The 19,114-nt window shown below is 42.4% G+C and overlaps 1 protein-coding gene across 12 annotated transcripts in view; it reads right to left on the bottom strand.

Moving 5' to 3' along the window:
• KIF16B (kinesin family member 16B) overlaps window positions 1–19,114 on the bottom strand; it is a 314,850-nt gene that overhangs the window by 71,172 nt on the left and 224,564 nt on the right. For 9 of the 12 annotated variants that reach the window (XM_077951170.1, XM_077951172.1, XM_077951171.1 and 6 more), the window contains one exon: window positions 13,117–13,239. The exons of the other annotated variants lie outside the window; for them this stretch is intronic. In XM_077951170.1, the coding sequence (XP_077807296.1) occupies window positions 13,117–13,239 (123 nt within the window). The remainder of the gene's footprint in view (window positions 1–13,116; window positions 13,240–19,114) is intronic. 12 annotated transcript variants of the gene reach the window in all.

The raw sequence follows: 19,114 nt of genomic DNA, 5'->3' as shown, positions 1-19,114 counted from the left end.
TACAAATCCTTCTTTCCTGGGCCATAAAATGATCAAGCACAACTTAAACACCATAAACACGTCCTCAAGATGGACTGCACTTCCTTATCAACAAGTCTCAGTTGAGTGCTTCCCACAAATTTATGTCATACACTTATTTTGCTGGTTTAAGGATTGCCAGTGTTAAGATCTGTCATCAGTAGATATTTGGTTATGTATATCTAGCGGTGTAAAGAGGAGAATCAACAGTTTTTCATTCAAGGAATCATACTCCAACCGGCTGCCTTTAACTAGTTACTTGTAGAGTCCTCTTCAGTAATATTTTTTAAAACAACATATGGGGGAGCTACCTCAAGCATATTTTAAAAAAATCCTTGTAATTAGTAACTGTTTAGAAGAAACAGTCTAATAGCAACCTAATATATACTAAAACAAGTTTTGTCTGACTTTTGCAAAATAAAACTTAGGAAGTGACATAACTATGAACATGTTTGAGCAAATAGGAAATATATTCCTAATGAACATGCCTGTATGATGGTAACAAGCATTAATGCATAAGGTTTAATTAAAATCTCCTTACATACTATAGAAAATGAAAACTAATATATACCCTCCCAGTTGGCAGGCCTCACGGTGGAAGACATGAGATGCTCCATGGGGTATGGAAAGAAACTATTGGTACTTCTCTTTTTTTTTAATCTTATTCTTTCTACATCTCTACTTCTGAAAGTGTGTTCTAATAAATACTATGTACAGTTAGTAAATGTTATACTATCTAAACAGATAAAAATCAATATAGTGGGCGTGCCCGCTCAATAACTTTTCCAGTGATAGCTATGTGTGATTTGAAAAGTTCAGGCTCTGTGACTTTAAGCTGTGGCTGGTAAAAGATGCATGCAGGAAGGCCTCAATGTTTCCAAGAGAGCAGGGTCTAATTAACCAATTCTACTGAAAGTCTTCTGCAGCAACATAACTATGAGTGTGTCTGAGAAAACATGAAATATATCCCAAATGTATGAATCTATACCGTAACAAGCATTAGTGTATTAGATTTAATTAAAATCTCTCAGACAACTGTTGCAAATTGTACTAAGCCAGAAGTAGTAAAAGAAGCCAACACCCCATTAATCATGCCAATCTCCCAGAGAGATCACAGGCTGCCATCTGATTGCTCCTCAATGTGATCTGCCCCTGCCATCCCCAAATCGAGGACAGACAGCGCCAGTGCTTTCTGATTTTTGTGGGCATGCACACCCCGTAGGTGCTGACTCTGTCTGGCTGTCTTCACTGTGACCTCTTCCTGGAGCTTACGTCCTTTCTCTCTGATCAATTACAGAGGCTGGACTCCAGGTTAGTCCTCTTGGCCCTGGGAGACCAGCACCTCAAAATTCCTGACTCCCTAGGCCTTCTGGTGGGGCCCATCAGAGCAGTCCCCCAAACTGAGAGCCTGTGGTGTCAGCCTGCTCTCCTGGGTGCTGCCCTGCACTGCTGAAGACAGCCCCCTAGGACGGTAGAATGAATTTACACTACAGGTATGCCATTTTAGCTCAGCAGTCACTCCTACTTGGAAATCCTTCCAAATTCCATTCTCTGCGATGAGTATTTCAAAATGTCCTAGATTTTTCCATCCTCACGATGATCTCGGTTTACTGAGATGATTAGAGTCACTTAAGATCAACTCCCTGAGTATCCTTTTAGCACATTTCAAAACAATGCTGTTGCTACATTCATTTTCCTTCCTTCAAAACCTCTTCATCCTCATTTAATTTTCCTGATTCACTTCTACCTGAGAGGAGAGCCCCTCTCCAAGGTTAGCCTCCTTCTGTACTGTTTCCTAGTACCAACTCATCACTTGTCCTTTTCTACCCTCGGGCCTCCGTCTTTGTTGTTCCCGTTGCCCGGAACACCTCCTCTCTCGTCTGCACTCACTGAAATCCACCCATCGGTTTCAAGCAAGCAAAAATGTATATCCGCCTTGATGTCTTCTGATTATGCCTCTATGAGCCCACTGGCTCCATGCTGCTCAATTTTTCTCATGTGTTTCTCTTCCTACACTTAGTTGTCTCCCGAATGGATGAACTGCTTATTCATATTTTCTGTTCCTCCGTATCCTGATCCTTCTAGTATGGTCTTCAAAAAAATTATATTACAGGTACCAAATACTTGTTAAGCAATAAAAGAAATAATGGAGACAGTGGCACTCACAGCCTCTTTTCAATATACACTTTTCTATAACTTTTTCATCCTGAAGTGTGGGCAGCAGTGTGACCTGCATTATAGTCCTTTTCTGACTTATCTATAACTGTTTAAAGGTTTTAGAAAGTAGGCATTAGGGGACATAAGAGGGCAAATTGTAAAGCAAAGAAAGAGAAAATCTCATTTACCAAATTCCCTTTAGAGAGAACACTGATTTAGAAAACATACTGTGATAAACAATTTTGGGGTAGGTAGGTATGAGGCTCCTAAAAGACACATTAAGAAACAACAGATAGTCTCTAAATTGCCTTTAGGAGGGTGGGTCCTGTTAACTTACACGGTTTGGGGATAAAGGCCGAGCAAGTAGGCTGGGGCTGAACTCCTAGGCTTAGTAAGGTGGCAGCACTTGGAGCTCCCAGGAATATCTAGGCAGGAGGAATGGAAAGGCTGGTGCTCTTGGGAGAACACAATAGTCTAATGGGGTATTTTAAGTTATTTGCTCCGAGATATATCTGCAATGTATCCCGTCCTCTGGCTCCATGAGGGACACTTTGGGAACGTTCACAGGCTTCTCCTTCTGGGAAGCCCAAAGGAGGGCAGAGCTCTGCAGCCATGTGGGAACGAAGAAAGAGAGACTCGGTCAGCAGCCATCCAGGGACACGAGGCAAGGGAACAGCTGCCATCTGGACCATGTCCACAATTGTGTAACAGTTCCTAATCCAAGCAGGCTTCCCCCTCCAGTGCAGTGGACCCTGTGAACCTGAAGCTTGACCAACTGCAGAAATTCTGTCTCAAAGGTACTTGAGGGAAGAAGCCGGGCCTCTGCAGGAAGGGCCTGGTTCTAAAGACAGCACACTGCACAAGGAAAGGGCAGTCCAATGCCAGTCCTCGATCTGCCCGTCTATGGGTAACACAAATGGGAGGTGTATGGAGCTTGGAGAGTGAAGATTCCTGAAAGCAGGAGAGCCGCTCAAATAGGAGATTCCACAGCCATCCGATTCAGGAAAATCTCAGACATACTTCTACGCAGGTGCATCACTGACAAGTACAGAAAGTGCCTCAGAGCCTCAGGCTTGTGAACCTGGTCTAAACCTGGTGTGCTAGGAAGCAACGAGCCTGGTGATTGACTCCCAAATCACACTCACACTTGAGGCAGCTATGAAGTGCCGCTAAGTCCAACAGGGCTTTCAGGCTGGCCCAAAACCTGCCTTCTGCAATAACCAGAAATAATGACTTCCCCATGCTTTAACTTCAGCATCTTCAAAATAGGCTGTAATACCACTTACTTTAGTATACTTACCTCACAGGGTAGTTTGAAGGTAAATTTGATAAAATGTGTGAAGGCCCTGAGATTCCGGGAGACGGACGTCTTTAAATCTAAGGTTGTCACAGACAAAGTGCTTCCCCCTCTGCCAACACCTCTGTGAAGCCGGTGAGGAATAGCGGGAATCATTCTACTTTAACACGGTGGGAAATGGCGAGAATGGCAGTCGAAGCAATTTTCCTTTAAATTACCCAGATATTCAGAGGCAAACCAAGGAATGTAAACTCTCCACCAGTCAGCATGGGATAATAAAATAACGAAAAGCTCTGAATTAACTCTGACTTGGATCCTGACTTTAGCCCAGTAACTTATTAGTTGTGTGATTTTGGATAAATTACTCAATGCTTTCAGGTCCCGATTTCTTCATCTGCAAAATGCACTCATGATACCTAACCTGCAGATGAACTAAAAAAAATGTGAAGAGACTAGGCACAGTGCTTAGACACTCAATAGATGGTGACCCCTGGCACTGTGATCCTGTTTCTAAAAAGGCGTTACATTATTCATTATTGAAAGGCAAGTGTATCCGTGGGTAGCAACTGCAAAAAGGAAAGTTAAAATGATTTTGTGATTTTAAAACAAATTTTATTCTAGGAAGAGATGCAAAACTCCCAAAATTCTGAAGCCAAGGAAGGAGGAATACTAATACAGTCTTATGACAGAAAAATAGAAATTTAGGTGAAATGGAATTTGAAAGCATGACCATAAAGTAATAACTGCTTTTCTTCTGTGCTTGTAACTCAATCTCATTTCTTCTTAGTCACTTCTTACATAGGAAGCACTTACTTTGTGAAGATAAATATGGCTGTCCAAGGAAGGGCAATATAAAAGATCAGTTGGTTTGTGTAAAAACTGGGGAAGAAAAAAATATTTTTTTTTTCACTTTTCAGAAGAAGACTGAAAGTTTGCAAAGAGAGGTGAGGGGTGATACATTTTTAAAAATCCCAGGATAAAATGTGATTCTTCAAGTCTTAGTGTAGTTACTTTCACTTGCCATTTTATGTTTTAAAATAGTACAGAATCTGAATTTTAAATCTAGATGGACATGGCACAAGCAACACTCCATTTGTCTCAGCTGTGCTAAAACACGTGCAGGGAGATAATGCATCACTTACTAATAAGCACAGATTCCGACAGCAACACTCCACACTTTCTGAACATCTATATTTCTATCAAGTAGGGAGTATTTCCAAAAGATGTATCTGTACATAGTTTATCTAATAGACTGGAATGGCTCTTATTTCTGTTCTGCCAAATAAAGAGAAATTTCTTGGACTGCAAATGTGATTGCTTCAACTCCCAAACTGCAATTTTTCTGGGCATTTCTTCTTCATGCTTCCTGGCAGGCCAATCTACCATCAAATTCTTCAGGTTTACCAAAGCCTTAATGACAGCCCCAATTTACAACGTACCCATGACTTGGTCAGAATTCAAGGCAAAAAAGTGAAAACATATACAAAACTAACAGTAGATTTTGAAAACAGGTAATGATTTGAAAATGACCATTATCTCTAGGGCAATACTAAAATATAGCCTCAACTTATAAATGTGTAGAAAGTAGTGATATTTGGAAGGTACATTAAAATGAGTAAGTAAGGGAAAAAGTATGGCTCAGTGCACTTAGACCTGACATGAACATTAGGTATCTTGATCTACTAACTAGCTGCGTGGCCTTGGGCAAGTCATTCATAATTTCCTAATTTGTGAAATACGAATACTATCCCCATTTTGGTACATTCTCCAAATTTGTGGAAATGTCTAGCAAAATGCCTTGGGTAAAGAAGGTTCTTGATAGATGTTAGCTTCTTTCCTTAAAGAGCTGCAATTGTCTACAGAGATCAGTCAGGAACGAAACCCAGTGCGGTCCGGTGCGTGGATGTTAAGCGAGAGCACAGCATGAGTCTACCATGCTATCCGAGAACATCCAGTTGTGCTATAGAGGATGGATGCAGCTAATTAGTGTTAAATACAGCCAGCAGGTAAGCTAGAAGCTTACGAGGTATAGACAAATCTCACAGGATGTCAGAACAGATCTAGGACATGTAAGCAAGCAGCCTGTGAGGTACAACAAAATTCCTAAAGTGTGTAAGATGTGTTAAATACAGGCCACAGGTTGATAAACTGTAAGACCATGCCAAAGATAGAATAATTTTAAAAAACCAAATAGGATGGAACAGACGAGAATGTTACTTAGGGACAGAAAGGGAGGGAAATGCTACATCATGATATGCACCCTCCGGGATGACAGCTAAGTTCCCCCTGAACTGACCAGCCCTGATGGCAACCAGCCTGGTCCCATCCTGGTAGTACACATGCTCTCCTGGAGAAGCACAGGTGAGACCCAGGACTGCTCACAGCAGGTGGCTGGCTGGGTGTGCCTGTGCCTGCTTCCTTTCATGGAGAGAAGATGTGCTGGCTCTGGGCACCCTTTTGTCTGCCATGGCCCCTTGTCTAAAACTTCACTCTGGTCCTTGTAAGCACATAGTAAGTGGGGAAGGCTGAGATGACAGAGAGAGGACAGGTAAACTAGTTGTGACCAGGGGCCAGATAGAACACTAGGCCCACCTGCGTGCCCACCCTCAGGGTGCCACCTACCTTTCCTTTCTGTACGTCTCTGTGAGCTTTTGAATGCTCTGTGAGCCTTTCTGTACGGTGCAGTTGGACTCCGAGTGTCCCTGGAGGCCACCATGTCATCAGGGTGATTAATCCCAAGGCCAAGTGGAGGGCACACACCTGCCCTAAAAGGAGCTGCTGTTCTGCCCTGTGAGTGCTGCCTTGCAGGAATGTTGGCCCCAGTTCCTGCTTGTACTGACTTTTCACAGGATCTTGGCAAATCTGGGTTTCTATGTCAGGTCTCCCAAGTTTTAAATACTGACAATTCATGCAAAATTAAAAAAAATCTGTTCAGGCCAACAAAACCCCACATCCTCCACCACCAGTTTGCACCTGCTGCCTCGGGTTAATACTGTTCCATGACTTTGACAGTCCCTGCCCCACAGTGCCTGTCATGTGGTTCTTCAGTTGTAAAAGCAAGATCCAATTTGAACTGCTGCCCTGCAGTTTTGCAATTTGCCGTGTCTCACTTCAGGGTCTTTTAGGTTCAGGGAGGACCCAGCAGATGAGATCTCTTGGCCCTAAGTGTGTAGGGCCAGACTGACTGAAATTAGAAGGGGGAGCTCATAGACCTAAATTCACACAATGGAAAGGAGAACGGCTGCCACTGACTGGGGTACTTGATAATTATTTGCAGATGGTCTACAAGTTTTCCCTGGAACACTACGGTGAGGTTATACATCCTCGTTATCATTCATTACTCGTGTTTTCTCTGCTTCTTCCTCCTTCTCAGGCCACCGATCAAGAGTCAGAGCAGAATGAGACAAGAGGAGACTGTTACTATGGTACCTAAACAAAACCCAGATGATTAAAATCAGGAAAGCTTTTGTCCTGGACATCACGTGTGTGACCTAAGTTGTCTGTGTGTAGTCCTGCGTTTCTTGGGTCTTCAAGTGGACAAAAGTGATACTGGTCAATAGGGCTGACACCCTGCAGCCATGTGAGAAAAGGCAGGCACCTGGGAGCATAGCTGGAATGCAGAAGGCTCCTTAGAGGAGATAACAATGGGACACGTGCTTCTAAGAGCAAGGGGCTGGAGAGTGCCTGGCAGCCAGGACAATGTCCAGAGGGTGGGTGGGGGCATACAGGTCTACCTCTCTGTTAAGGAAAGCCAAGACAAAACAGATGTACCCTGCGGGTGCTGAACTCAGCCCAGAGCCAGGGCATGGGTACGCTGGAGCGCTGGAGGGTGGTGCTGAGAAGGCGGGAGGGAAGGTGGGGAGGAAGGGAGATGGGAGGCTTTGGTATGCTTGGACTCGGACACAATCAAGAAGCTTGATTCGCCCACACTCCCCCTGCATGACTAAGAGCCACCAGCCACATCACGAGGATGAGCAAGGGGCAGAATGGCTCATCAGTGACTAACTCCATCAGTGTGGATGGAGCATGAGGAGCTGGGCGGGGATGGGGGGAGGTTTACAAAGGGCACACGGTCACCCAGTCATCCCCGAAGCTCCAGACAGGCTGTGCCTAATGACAGCACCTGTGGCCAGGCTAGCATGCATCACGCAGCTGGGTGATCCGCTGGGTGACCAGTACCAGTCAGGCACGGGGTGGGCACTGGGGGGTCTGTGTCGCACAAGACTGAAAGGGTCCTGGGAGCTTGTGTCCACAGAGGAAGACCAGCAAACAAGACAATGACTGAAAATAACCAGACTGAAGGCAACACGACTGTGAGCTATGACCCTGGCTGTGAAAGAAGGGAGTACCTCTGGTGACAGGATGGAGAACAGGGCAGGGGGTGCTACTGCAGATGACCACTCAGAAAAAAAGATGAGACAGCAAACTTTTCTGCAGATTTTATAAGAATAGAAACTCTCAGGAAACAAAACATTAAAAAATAAACACACTGGTGTGGGTTTCTTTATGTTACTGTGTTGATATGTAAGTTAAAATGCAAGGGATTTCAAACAACGCTGGAAACACCAGCTTATTTCTATGACATGAGTGTGATAGTCTCTGCTCGTCTTAACCATCAATTTCCCAGGTCTGTGTTTTGTGCTATGCTGAAATGTGATTTCAAAATTAAATTTTACCCACTCTGGTCCCAACTAACTGAAAATGGCAAGCATAACGCAGCATAACTGATGCCACGTGTCAGTGACTGAGAGGCATGCGAAACGGGGTTGTGAGATGACTGCTGTCGACTGGTTAGTGGCATTACTTGTGGCAGGTGCAGCTGAGCACAGACACAAATTTTACAGCTTCATTCTGCTGACCAGCAGGTGACACACAGCAATGTTCAGCCCAGAACGTCCTGTTCTCAGAGAGAAGCCAGACTGGCACTGCTTCAGCTTCCCCATCCCATCTCTGTCTCTGAAGCCAGTCAGCAGGACATGCAACTGCGGACACAGTTCCAGGAGGATGTGCTACCAGGACCGGCAGGAAGGTACAGCTTCAACGGTAACAGGAATTGATACTCTGACCCAGGGGTTCCTGGGAGGATTAAAACCAAGTGGGGGAGAGGCGCAATACCAAAATGCTAACCTTTTATATCATTGGGTAAGAATATCAAAACAAACACCAACAGGAAAGAAATGAATACACAAATTGTGACATATCCATACAGTGGGATGCTATTAATATAAAGAAACAAATTACTGTTATACTCAACTACATAGGCAAATCTCCAAAGCATCACATTAAATGAATGCAGCCAGACACAGAAGATAAACGCCATCGGATCCCCTGTCCTTGGTGTGCTAGAGCAGACACGACTAATCTGTAGGTGCAGAGGGCAGATCAGTGCTCGCCTTGGTGCTGCAACATGGGCGCTGACTGCAAGGGGCACCAGAAACTTCTGGAGTGCCTGCAAAGTTCCAAATCCTGACCAGAGGGCTAGTAACACAGGTGTATATATATGCCAACACTCATCCAACTACAACTAAAATGTGTGCTTTCACTGTATGTAAGTTACGCCTCAACAGAGTTGATTTTAAAAAACTAAATAAGATCAAACAACAAAAACCTGTCTATTTATATATCCTCACAGTTATTTCATAAAAGAGTTGTTTTTAATCCCACTCCCCCCCCACCAAATAAAGCAGGTGTAGAAGACAGTCCTTTTGAATTAAATAGATTTTGGTTTAATGAAAAACTCTACTATTCTCATTTTAAAGGCCAGTGGCAGAAACCTCCTCAGGGCCCAGCAGGGGTCAGAAGACGAGCATCTGGGAACCCCCACTGGCTTCCTGCCCTCCCTCGAAATCACACGCCCTGTGTGCTCCCTGAACATTCCCTTAACAGGCTCCTGCCTACTTCATGTGGCGATGGGCAGACCAAATTGGAGCTCCCACATTGGGGATTAAAATGAAAATGGTCAGGAAGAAGGAATGATTTCAATGACTAATGAGTCCTACCTAAACAAAGGTAGGCAGAAGAGTGCAGCAAGCAGAGCAGGTGAGGAGGGCGAGGGGAAGATAACAAAGGAGAACCCGGGCAGCTACACCCCTGGCTTGCTGTCTCCCTCCCGAGGCCCCTCAGGCCTCACACCACGTGGGCCCTGGTGTGGTCACACAAATCAGCTGGGACCCTAAATAAGCTGGCAGTGACACCAGCAAGCAATAGAGCAAACAGGGTCATGTACGGGGGGTGTCAGAGCCTGCCCTGCTGGTCACAGAGGGCACGGCATCTCACTGCGTGTACTCAGGACCATCATGGGGGATAATGAAAAACAAAACTGATTTTTTAAAAGAGAAGCAGCAAAGATTTTTCTAAATTATAAAGTGTAATAATATATGTATGTACATTAATGTTAAATCTCCCTTCAAAAAAGCTTAAAACTAAAGAGAATACTCTTTTAAAAATAATACTTTTTACCTTAGTCTCCTTAAAGAGCCATTGGTTCACCAAGAGAAGAATTTAGTAGTAGCCAAAATATTACCATATATTACCATAAGCATGACTATTTGTTCTAGAAAACAGGGTCTATGCACGAAATGTCCAAATGACTGAGAGAAAAGGTCAACAATCTCAATTTCAAATTCCAAATGTTGAGGGCAACCAAACAACCAAAAAGAAAAAAAATCCCAACAAAATCCAAAACTCTCATCAAAACATAACTGTACATCAAAAGTCATGAAGGGACCTCACAGTAAAGTCTCACTCATCCCATTTTTATTTTTATTTCTTTTTAATAACCAACACTTACCCAACACTTAGTATGTGGCAGGCACTGTTTTAAGCACTTCACACATACAAACTCATCCACTCCTCATACCAACCCAGTGGGGTGGGTTTTATGATTCCCATTTGACAGGTGAGGCACAGTGAGGCTGTGTGACCTGCTGAGGTTGCCTGGAGATGGCAGGATATGAGGGTTGCGGGGTGGGGGGCTGCTATTTAGCAGCTACCTCTTTGCCTGGATTGAGGCTGTTTTTGTTGTTTTGTTCTGGGGAAGGCCTGTATATTCACGTCATGTCTGTTTCTCATATCACCCTGTGACAAGGTATCGACATGGGGTGGAGGGCTTCCACACACCTGCCTGTGAAGGTATCAGGAGGCCCTGTCTAAATGGAGAACTAGACATTCCCCAGGTTGGTGCTAACACATTCCTGGTGCTCATAATTACAGCACCTAAGGATGAGAAGAAAAAGGAAGCGGAACAATGACACACTTCAGAACTTGCTTTGAGAAATGAAAAGAGAGCAGAGCTCTGTGTATTTGGAATTTATTTATCTTGAAGTGATCGCCTAGATTCCATAAGGCCTCATAGAATTTTCTGTATTTGGTTTCTCTAACTTTCATGGACAGTAGCATCTTCACAATTTTAGCCATATCTGAACACCACCTGACTATTATTTGCTTGTAATTTTTATTTAAATCAATGCAGTTTTAAAAATATTAAATATCTTCTTTATCTGAGTTCTATACATGAAATTGATTTAACAGTTATATTTTACTAACACATTTATGTGTTAAAGTAGAACAAATCGATGTACCAACTAAAATCATTGCATGTCCTTCACTGCTGTGAGTTCTATGTGCTGGGGAATTCTAATTCTGAGCTAATGGAAGCCAGTCTTCACTCTCTAATTAACCAACATGGCCATAATGCAAACACAACTTCAGAAATTGTTTTTATATTTATGTATAATCACATATATGTACAAATGAAATTCTATACACACACATGCACACATACACACACACACCACACACACAAAATCTGGAATGGTTGAGAACAAATGAAAAATAAATTGACCAGGAGATAGATATTAGGTCGGGGCAGTGGGAAGTAGTGGATCAAAGACATAGCATAACATTTAAATAAGAACCCACATAATCGGATCAATAAAGTTAAGAATAACAGCAAAGGCTGGGCGTAGTGGTTCATGCCTGTAATCCTAGCACTTTGGGAGGCCAAGGCGGGTGGATCATGAGGTCAGGAGATCGAGACCATCCTGGCTAACACAGTGCAACCCTGTCTCTACTAAAAATACAAAAAATCAGCCAGGCGTGGTGGCACGTGCTTGTAATCCCAGCTACTTGGGAGGCCGAGGCAGGAGAATCTCTTGAACCCGGGAGGCAGAGGTTGCAGTGAGTCAAGATCGCACCAATGCACTCCAGCCTGGGCAACAGAGTGAGACTCCGTCTCAAAAAAAAAAAAAAAAAAAAAGAAGAATAACAGCAACAACAACATGCAGACATCATGCTTTCTCAATGAAAACCTCAACTATATAAACTGATGCCCTGTTGTGGGTTTTTTTTTTTCTTTTCTAATGGAAAACTTATTATATAGAAATAAAATCCTAAAAGTCTGATTGGCTAGAAAAGAAGTTATTTACATTATTTCCTCAGGAAGGTTGAAAGAATGTGACATCTGAAGGGAGGGATGCCCCAGAGCCCAGGGCTGCCCTGAGATGCATCAGGTGTGGGGACAGGCGGTGGGGAGGGCTGGCTTTAGGCTCCTTCCTCCCTCCCCACTCCCTGCGTGCCCAGCAGCTCCAGGCTTCCCTGCCTTTTATGGTGTCCTTCCACATAAGATATTCTTTGAACAAAGAGGTTTCTCAGATAAAACAAAATCTGGAGACCACTGGTACTTTCCAATTTCCTCATTGTATCAATGGGGAAACTGAGGCTCAGATGACTTATGGCCACTCAGCAAATTGCAGCGGGGTCAGAGTCTACAGAACTCAGTATCCAGATTCATGGTCTGGTGTTGATCTGAACAAAACCACCTACACCCTCCAAGAACACCCTTATGCATGCATACACTGGTGATCCTAGTGGACTTCATTACATCAATACCCTTGCTGATCCTTGAAAACAAAGAAGTGTGATTTAGCATTACTTCCTTGAGGAGAGGATGGTGGCCAGCAACATCATTTAATAAAGTGTTATGAGTCAATGAAAGCAAATTAGCAAAAAGATGAAGTCATTATTTAGAAAACCATGACGTAAGGAAACAGGCACATCTCTTCCTGAAAAGTTGTATAAATCAAGAAACACTTGAAACAAATGAGGAAGGCTTCCTAATTAATAATAGAAACAACAACGAAAATAGCAGTAGTAATAGCAGCAATAGCTACAATTTACTGTTTATACCAGCCACAAGATGCAGCACTTTATATGCACTGATATTCCTATGACATAAATATTATTAGTCTCATTTTTATAGAGAAGAAAAATTAAGACTAAGCCCATGGGGAAGGTGACCAACTGTCCTGGTTTGCTCAGGACTGTGGGGTTTCCCAAAGTGTGAAACTTTAAGGGCAGACGTTAGGAAAGTCCTGGGCAACCTGGCTGGTTGGTCACCCTACCTGTAGGGTGTGGGTGATAGGAATTCCATTTCTATCTGCTTTACCAACACCTTCTATGAGGTAACTTCCTTCCATGTGTTACAGTCACGAGTTTTACAGACTGGTTTAAAGAAGGGCAAGACCAAATATTTTACAAACAGGATATTCACATGCAGCTTCATCCCCTTTTGAAAAAATAAAGACAGAGAAAGCACTGCATAGTCTCCAATCCCCATTCCCCAGAAGAGTCAAGAAGATACTCACCTTGACCTCAAACTCGAAGTGTGCATCCTTTCCTTGCCCGCAGAGGACGTAGCGTGGGATACTAATTTTAATTGGGTCCTTCAGGTCATCTGGATTTGCACCCAAAGAGCGAGAAACCATCCGCTATCAAAGGCACGTCAGATAGGGAGAACAAAGAGAAACCAGAATCACTCCACTGCAAATATCCTGCTTGGGTAGGAGGGAGAAAATGTGTTTCAAGTAGAGAAAAGAGCATCAAACCAGTAGGGTTTATTTAGAAAAATGATGGTTTCCTTTGAAAGAGAAAAGCTAAGCCTCTCTCGTAACAAAAAGACCATGATTTTAGGTATGTCATTCCAAGGAGTTAGGGCAAAAGCACTATGAAGTGTTGCTTGGCTTTGAAGTTTCCTTCCAATTTATAAGAACAAGTAAAAACAGGGACAAATTACATTATCCTGACTTAAAAAAAAAATCAGTGTAAACCAGATTGTCTTCTGAAAAGTCTTGACCATCTGACAAACTTTTTTCTTCACACACTATCAGACAGCTATACTTATAAAGCTGCAAAAGCTGGAGATTTTATTCAAATTTACTTCATTTTTAACTTTTAGGCATTTTTATAAGCCAGTGTAGTGTGGAAAGCTCTTTAAACCACAATTAAAACAAATCCCAAGTATTTTCTTTAGGCCCCATTTGATACTCAACTTGGCTCTGACAAATATTTATGGCCTGGGCAGTGGGGGACTAGTGGGGTCTGAGGAAGAGGCATTATGAAAAAAATAAATCTTCCAAATGAAGATCTTAAGTGTGAATTGGAAGAAATCTCTGAACAATCCTTATTGTTTGCACTAAGCTGGGGCTTTACAAAACATATGGTTTTGAAGTAACAGCAATAATAAAATAATTAGAATCATAATTAGAGTTAGCATTTATTGGATACTCATTATATGCCAAGGACTACATTAACCAGTTTACATGAATTGGCTCATTTAATCCCCACAATTCCCCCTACGAGGTATTAGCCATTATTAACCCTATTTATCAGGTGAGAGGCCCAAGACTGAGGGTTGAGCTCACTTGATGGAGGTACAGGGTAGAGTCAAGATTTAAACTCAGGCCAATCTAGGGCCCACTTTCATCACCACTACTCTAGACTGCAATCATGAAATTTTACAATAATTACATCCATCTGAGATACACTGAGCTAATGAACACTTCACACATACATAGATTTTAAGATGCTGACAATTCCATGATTATGCAATGGAACCCACTTATGTGACTATAAAGAAAACAGGGGGCAATAAGCTCCCTTTCTCCCAGGCAGAAAGGGTTCTCAGCCAGGTGTAACTTGAGTCTCAACTTAGCTGTATGCATGAAAGCTTGGACTTCCAGAGGACACAAGGACATACAATTTGCTTCAGATTGCTGCTTTCGATCTAGCTGACTGTGTGTGCATTTTGGCATGAAGTTTTCAAAGCCTATCAGAGGATCTTAATTTTTCCCCACATGGCTGGTCACCCAAAGCAAGAAGAATTAATTGTTTATCATAATGGTACACCGATTTAGCTGTCCCTGATATCAAAACCATCAAGAAATTCTTAAAAAGGGGATTCCTCATGATAAGCCTTGCTAAAGGCTTTTCAATTCACTAACAGTCCATTTCCAAATTACTTTAAATGTAGACATCTCCTAAATGTGTAGTATATTTATCAATTTAAAGGTGAAAAGGCAGAGAAATAAATTAGTGGTTTTACTTATAAGACATGCAATGTTAAGAAACATCTTTAACCTACACATGCCACAGTTCAGCCAACGAGTTCTTGCTCTGCTGCCTAAGACCTGATCGCTTCTACGTCATGCTTAATAACTACACGTGTCAAGTAGGAATATCATCTCTTTTCCAGATCTGATGTGATCTCTCATGGAATCAATCTGTTGTTGTTGCTGCTGCGTGTGTGTGTGTGTGTGTGTGTGTGTGTGTGTGTGTGTGTGTGTGTGTATTGGGGATTAGTGGGCATATTGTAGCTAGGGGCAACCTCATCAGAGGGGAATGCCACAGCAGGGACATTAAGCAACAACTAGTAATGGGTAATACCAGTTGAGAAGGGAAGATCCACTTGCTGCACCTTGGGAGGAACATGGATCCACCTCATCAATTAGACCAAAAGGCCAACACCACAGCTAATTTGATGAAGAGCTATCTCTGAGCAGCTATGGGCTCTGTCCTTAGAGGTGAGGAGGAGGAAAGGCAGGAGGGAAGGCAATTAACCTTTTTTCCTTCAACCAACAATAAATAGTAAATAGTAAAAAATTTTTAAACATCATGTGACCTTGTTGAGGGATGGATCATCACTAGAGTTCTTTCAAAACTATATGCACAGGCCGGCCGTGGTGGTTCACGCCTGTAATCCCAGCACTTTGGGAGGCCGAGGCAGGTTGATCACTAGGTCAGGAGATTGAGACCATCCTGGCTAACATGGTGCAAGGTTGTCTGTACTAAAAATATAAAAAATTAGCAATATAAAAAATTAGCCGGGTATGGTGGCACGTGCCTGTAATCCCAGCTACTCGGGAGGCTGAGGCAGGAGAATCACTTGAACCCAGGAGGCGGAGGTTGCAGTGAGCTGAGATTGCACTACTCCAGCCTGGGTGACAGAGCAAGACTCCATCTCAAAAAAAAAAAAAAAAAAAAAAAAAAATTATATGGGCTTCTGTCACTTGAGGCACATGGCGGTCACACACACACCTGTGAGGGAGATGATCTGAGAGGCAAACTTCATGTTTTTCACAGTTTTGCCTAGGGATACCTCCATTTATGTACTTGAACCTTTTAGGATCACGTGACTCGGGTTCTCAAAAAAGTGTGGATAACAGTATCCAAAAGCATAACATACTCTAACTGTATCTGCTTCCCTGACGTAGTCACAGGAAATGGACATGGGATTCCAGGTGATATTCACTTCAAGACTCAGAAGGAAGGAGAAGATGTGGAATCCAATCCTAGTTCTGGGACTTGGTCTCGGAGTAAGTCTCTCGCCCTCTCTTCACCTCAGTTCCCCTATGGAAACAGCCATGATATCTCCAACTACTTGGGAGGGACCCAACTATGAATACAATAGTGCCCCACCCTGTGGGACTTAAGGTCTGAGGCAGACTCTGACAAGTGAACTGGCAATCACAGCAGGATGAGAAAGTTGTGATGCGGAATGGAGTGAGAACAACTATGAATATATATCCTGTCATCCAAATGTCAGGAATTTTACTGAGGAAGAACAGTGGTCAAAATTGCCTCGGCATGTTCTGTCAGCTAAGCAATGGAGACTTACCTTTGACTTTCTAAATGCCTTTTCTTTTAGACACCCCTAAGATATATAATGAAACATTGCTATTTTACTGGGTACCACCTATGTGCCACACAGAGGGTCAGGCCTTGGGAATACAACTTTTACAAAGTATTTGTAATTTCTAAGACCTTTAGTTTTTCTCAAGTGCACATGCTTGGAACAAACATTTGATGTTTCTACTCTACATGGATTTATATTGTAAAGGTAGATTTGCGACCTGAACTTTCTTTTTTCATAAGTCAGTTTTTAAAATGAGGTAAGACTGGAACTGATGGTCCGGGCATTTTATGACTGGTGATATGGTCTGGATATTTGGCCCCATCCAAATCTCACGAGGAGTTGCAATATTCTTGGTGTTGGAGGTAGGCCCCGTGGGAGGTATTTGGGTCACATGGGGGGATCTCTTAGGGCTTGGTGCAGTCTTTGCGATAATGAGTGAGTTCTCACCAGATCTGGTCATTTGAAAGCATGTGGCACCTCCCTCCCACTCTTTCTCTTGCTCCTGCTCCCACCATGGGATACACCTGCTTTTCCTTCACCTTCCACCATGATTGTGATCTTCCCGAGGCTTCCCCCGAATAAAAAGCCCGTGCTATACTTTCTACACAGCCTGCAGAACCTTAAACCTCTCTTCTTATAAATTACCCAGTCTTGGGTATTTATAGCAAGGCAAGAACAGACTAATACAACTGGAGAGTTCTCCATTTCTAAGTATGTACCAGGGTGAAACCAATCCCTAATACAAGGAAAGCTGCTTGAGGCTCAGGCTCATAGATTCTTCACAAAAAAAAAAAAAATCCCTGCCTTTGACAATTTCACTGGGCAAGTGAATTGAGTAGGGACCAGATATTTGAGAATGAGTAGATCTTATAATATTTACGTAGCCCACCTCAATCTAGGGCAGTCTTTGACACACTAGCAACTGCCTGGACCAATACGTGGCCCTTGGCTGTATATAAGAGCTACTGTCCCAAACAGGACCAAAACAGTGAAGCGTAACAGGATCCTCTGCAGAGAAGAAAGACATTTCTCTTCATTACATATCATACTGGACGAGAAATACTGCCAGAGTCCCCACTATCACCCTTGGCTACAGTTTACTTCAATCTTACTGATTTCATATGAACTAAATATTAATGAGTGTACAGAAATGAACAGCTACAGAAATGAATAACTAAAATACAAGGTAGGGATCTGAGCAAATGCATAAATTCAAAAATCAAAATGTGTTCCCATCAAATCATCACTGTGGTGTGAATTTGTAAACATTATTTTATGAAGTCAATTTCATGAGAAATGTGGAATTCTCGGGGTACAGTGTAAAAAATTCTTGACATTCTCCTAAACTATGTTTATACTGGACAGGAAGTAAAGCTAACATAAATGTCTCTTAAATTTATTTTTGATTTGAAAGTGGCTATATTTTGAGTATCTTGAGGTTTATACTAGACATGCAAATGTTTGCTGTATCCCATTATATGCCATTATTTATGGGAGCTTTTATATCTCGATGGCATTATTTATTTTGGAATCTGTCACAGTTTCCCTATATGTGACAAAAAAGATTCTTAGACTCTGAAGGGGAAGTTGATGGCATTGTAGTAGGAGGTGTTCGGAACATCTCTCCGTGGGCAGAACTGGCATGGATGAGTACAGAAGACAGTATAAGCAATTTTAAATGTGCCATGGAGTCGTCCTATTTAGAAATAAAAAGTCAAGAAAAAGTAGGTAATTGGTAACTTGAATTACATATCTGTACATAAGAAATATCTTTAAAAGTTAAATACAAAAAATATTTTTTCTGACAGCTTTTAATGAAATAATGCTCTGTGGCAACAAATATGCTGTTTTTCCACTTTTGGTGAAACACTGTAGCCCAGTCCTTAGCTGAAAGAAATAGGCAGAACATAAGGTACATTGTAAATATTCAGTTCAAAGTCTTCTTTTACTACTCAGGCCATTTCCTTCAAAAGGAACAAATTGAGGAAATGAACAGGAAGTGGCACTAATATCCACTCAGATCACCGCGGGCTCTCAGAGAACATGAAACAGTCCAAGTCCTCAGGGAGTCATCAACAGTTGTCCCAAACATTCTAATTATGTACCAGATGGTCAAATTCAGTCTATACTGATCATGACAAGGTCTGGCCTAAGGACTGCCATCTAACCTCCAGGAGCCCACAGCCAAGCTTTGCTTCTGAAATACAGGCAAACCTGGCTTTTTATTAGATTTAACAAAGTTACAAATTCTCCTGTCCCTGTTCCAACCATAGCACATATTTCTAATCCTTCCTTTTTTCAACTACACATACTATACTGATAGTTCTCATTAGAGCTACTGTGTCTCGAGTACCTATTACGCCCCAACAATTTGAAAGTGGAGATTTGGAGAAAGAGACAATGGAGATTTGGGGAAAGAGATGATGGAGATTTGTTATAGCCTCCAACATCAGCCAGGTTGTAAGAAACAGGGAAGAAAGATAACATGCAGGAACAAGCACAAATGATGTATATGGTAAATAACCAGACAGGTTCCTATCCATTTCCAGTAGAGAAGCCTGCCTTTGCTATAAGGGGATCTTGTCTTAATTAACACTACTCTTATCTTTGAAGGCTTGGCAAATACAACAGAACTGGATTTTGCCAAGACGTGGCCATACAGGCACATCCTG

This window comes from Macaca mulatta, chromosome 10, assembly GCF_049350105.2.
Source record: "Macaca mulatta isolate MMU2019108-1 chromosome 10, T2T-MMU8v2.0, whole genome shotgun sequence".
NCBI lineage: Eukaryota > Metazoa > Chordata > Mammalia > Primates > Cercopithecidae > Macaca > Macaca mulatta.
Note: the sequence above shows the minus strand (reverse complement) of the source record. Positions and strands in the feature narration are given on the sequence as shown.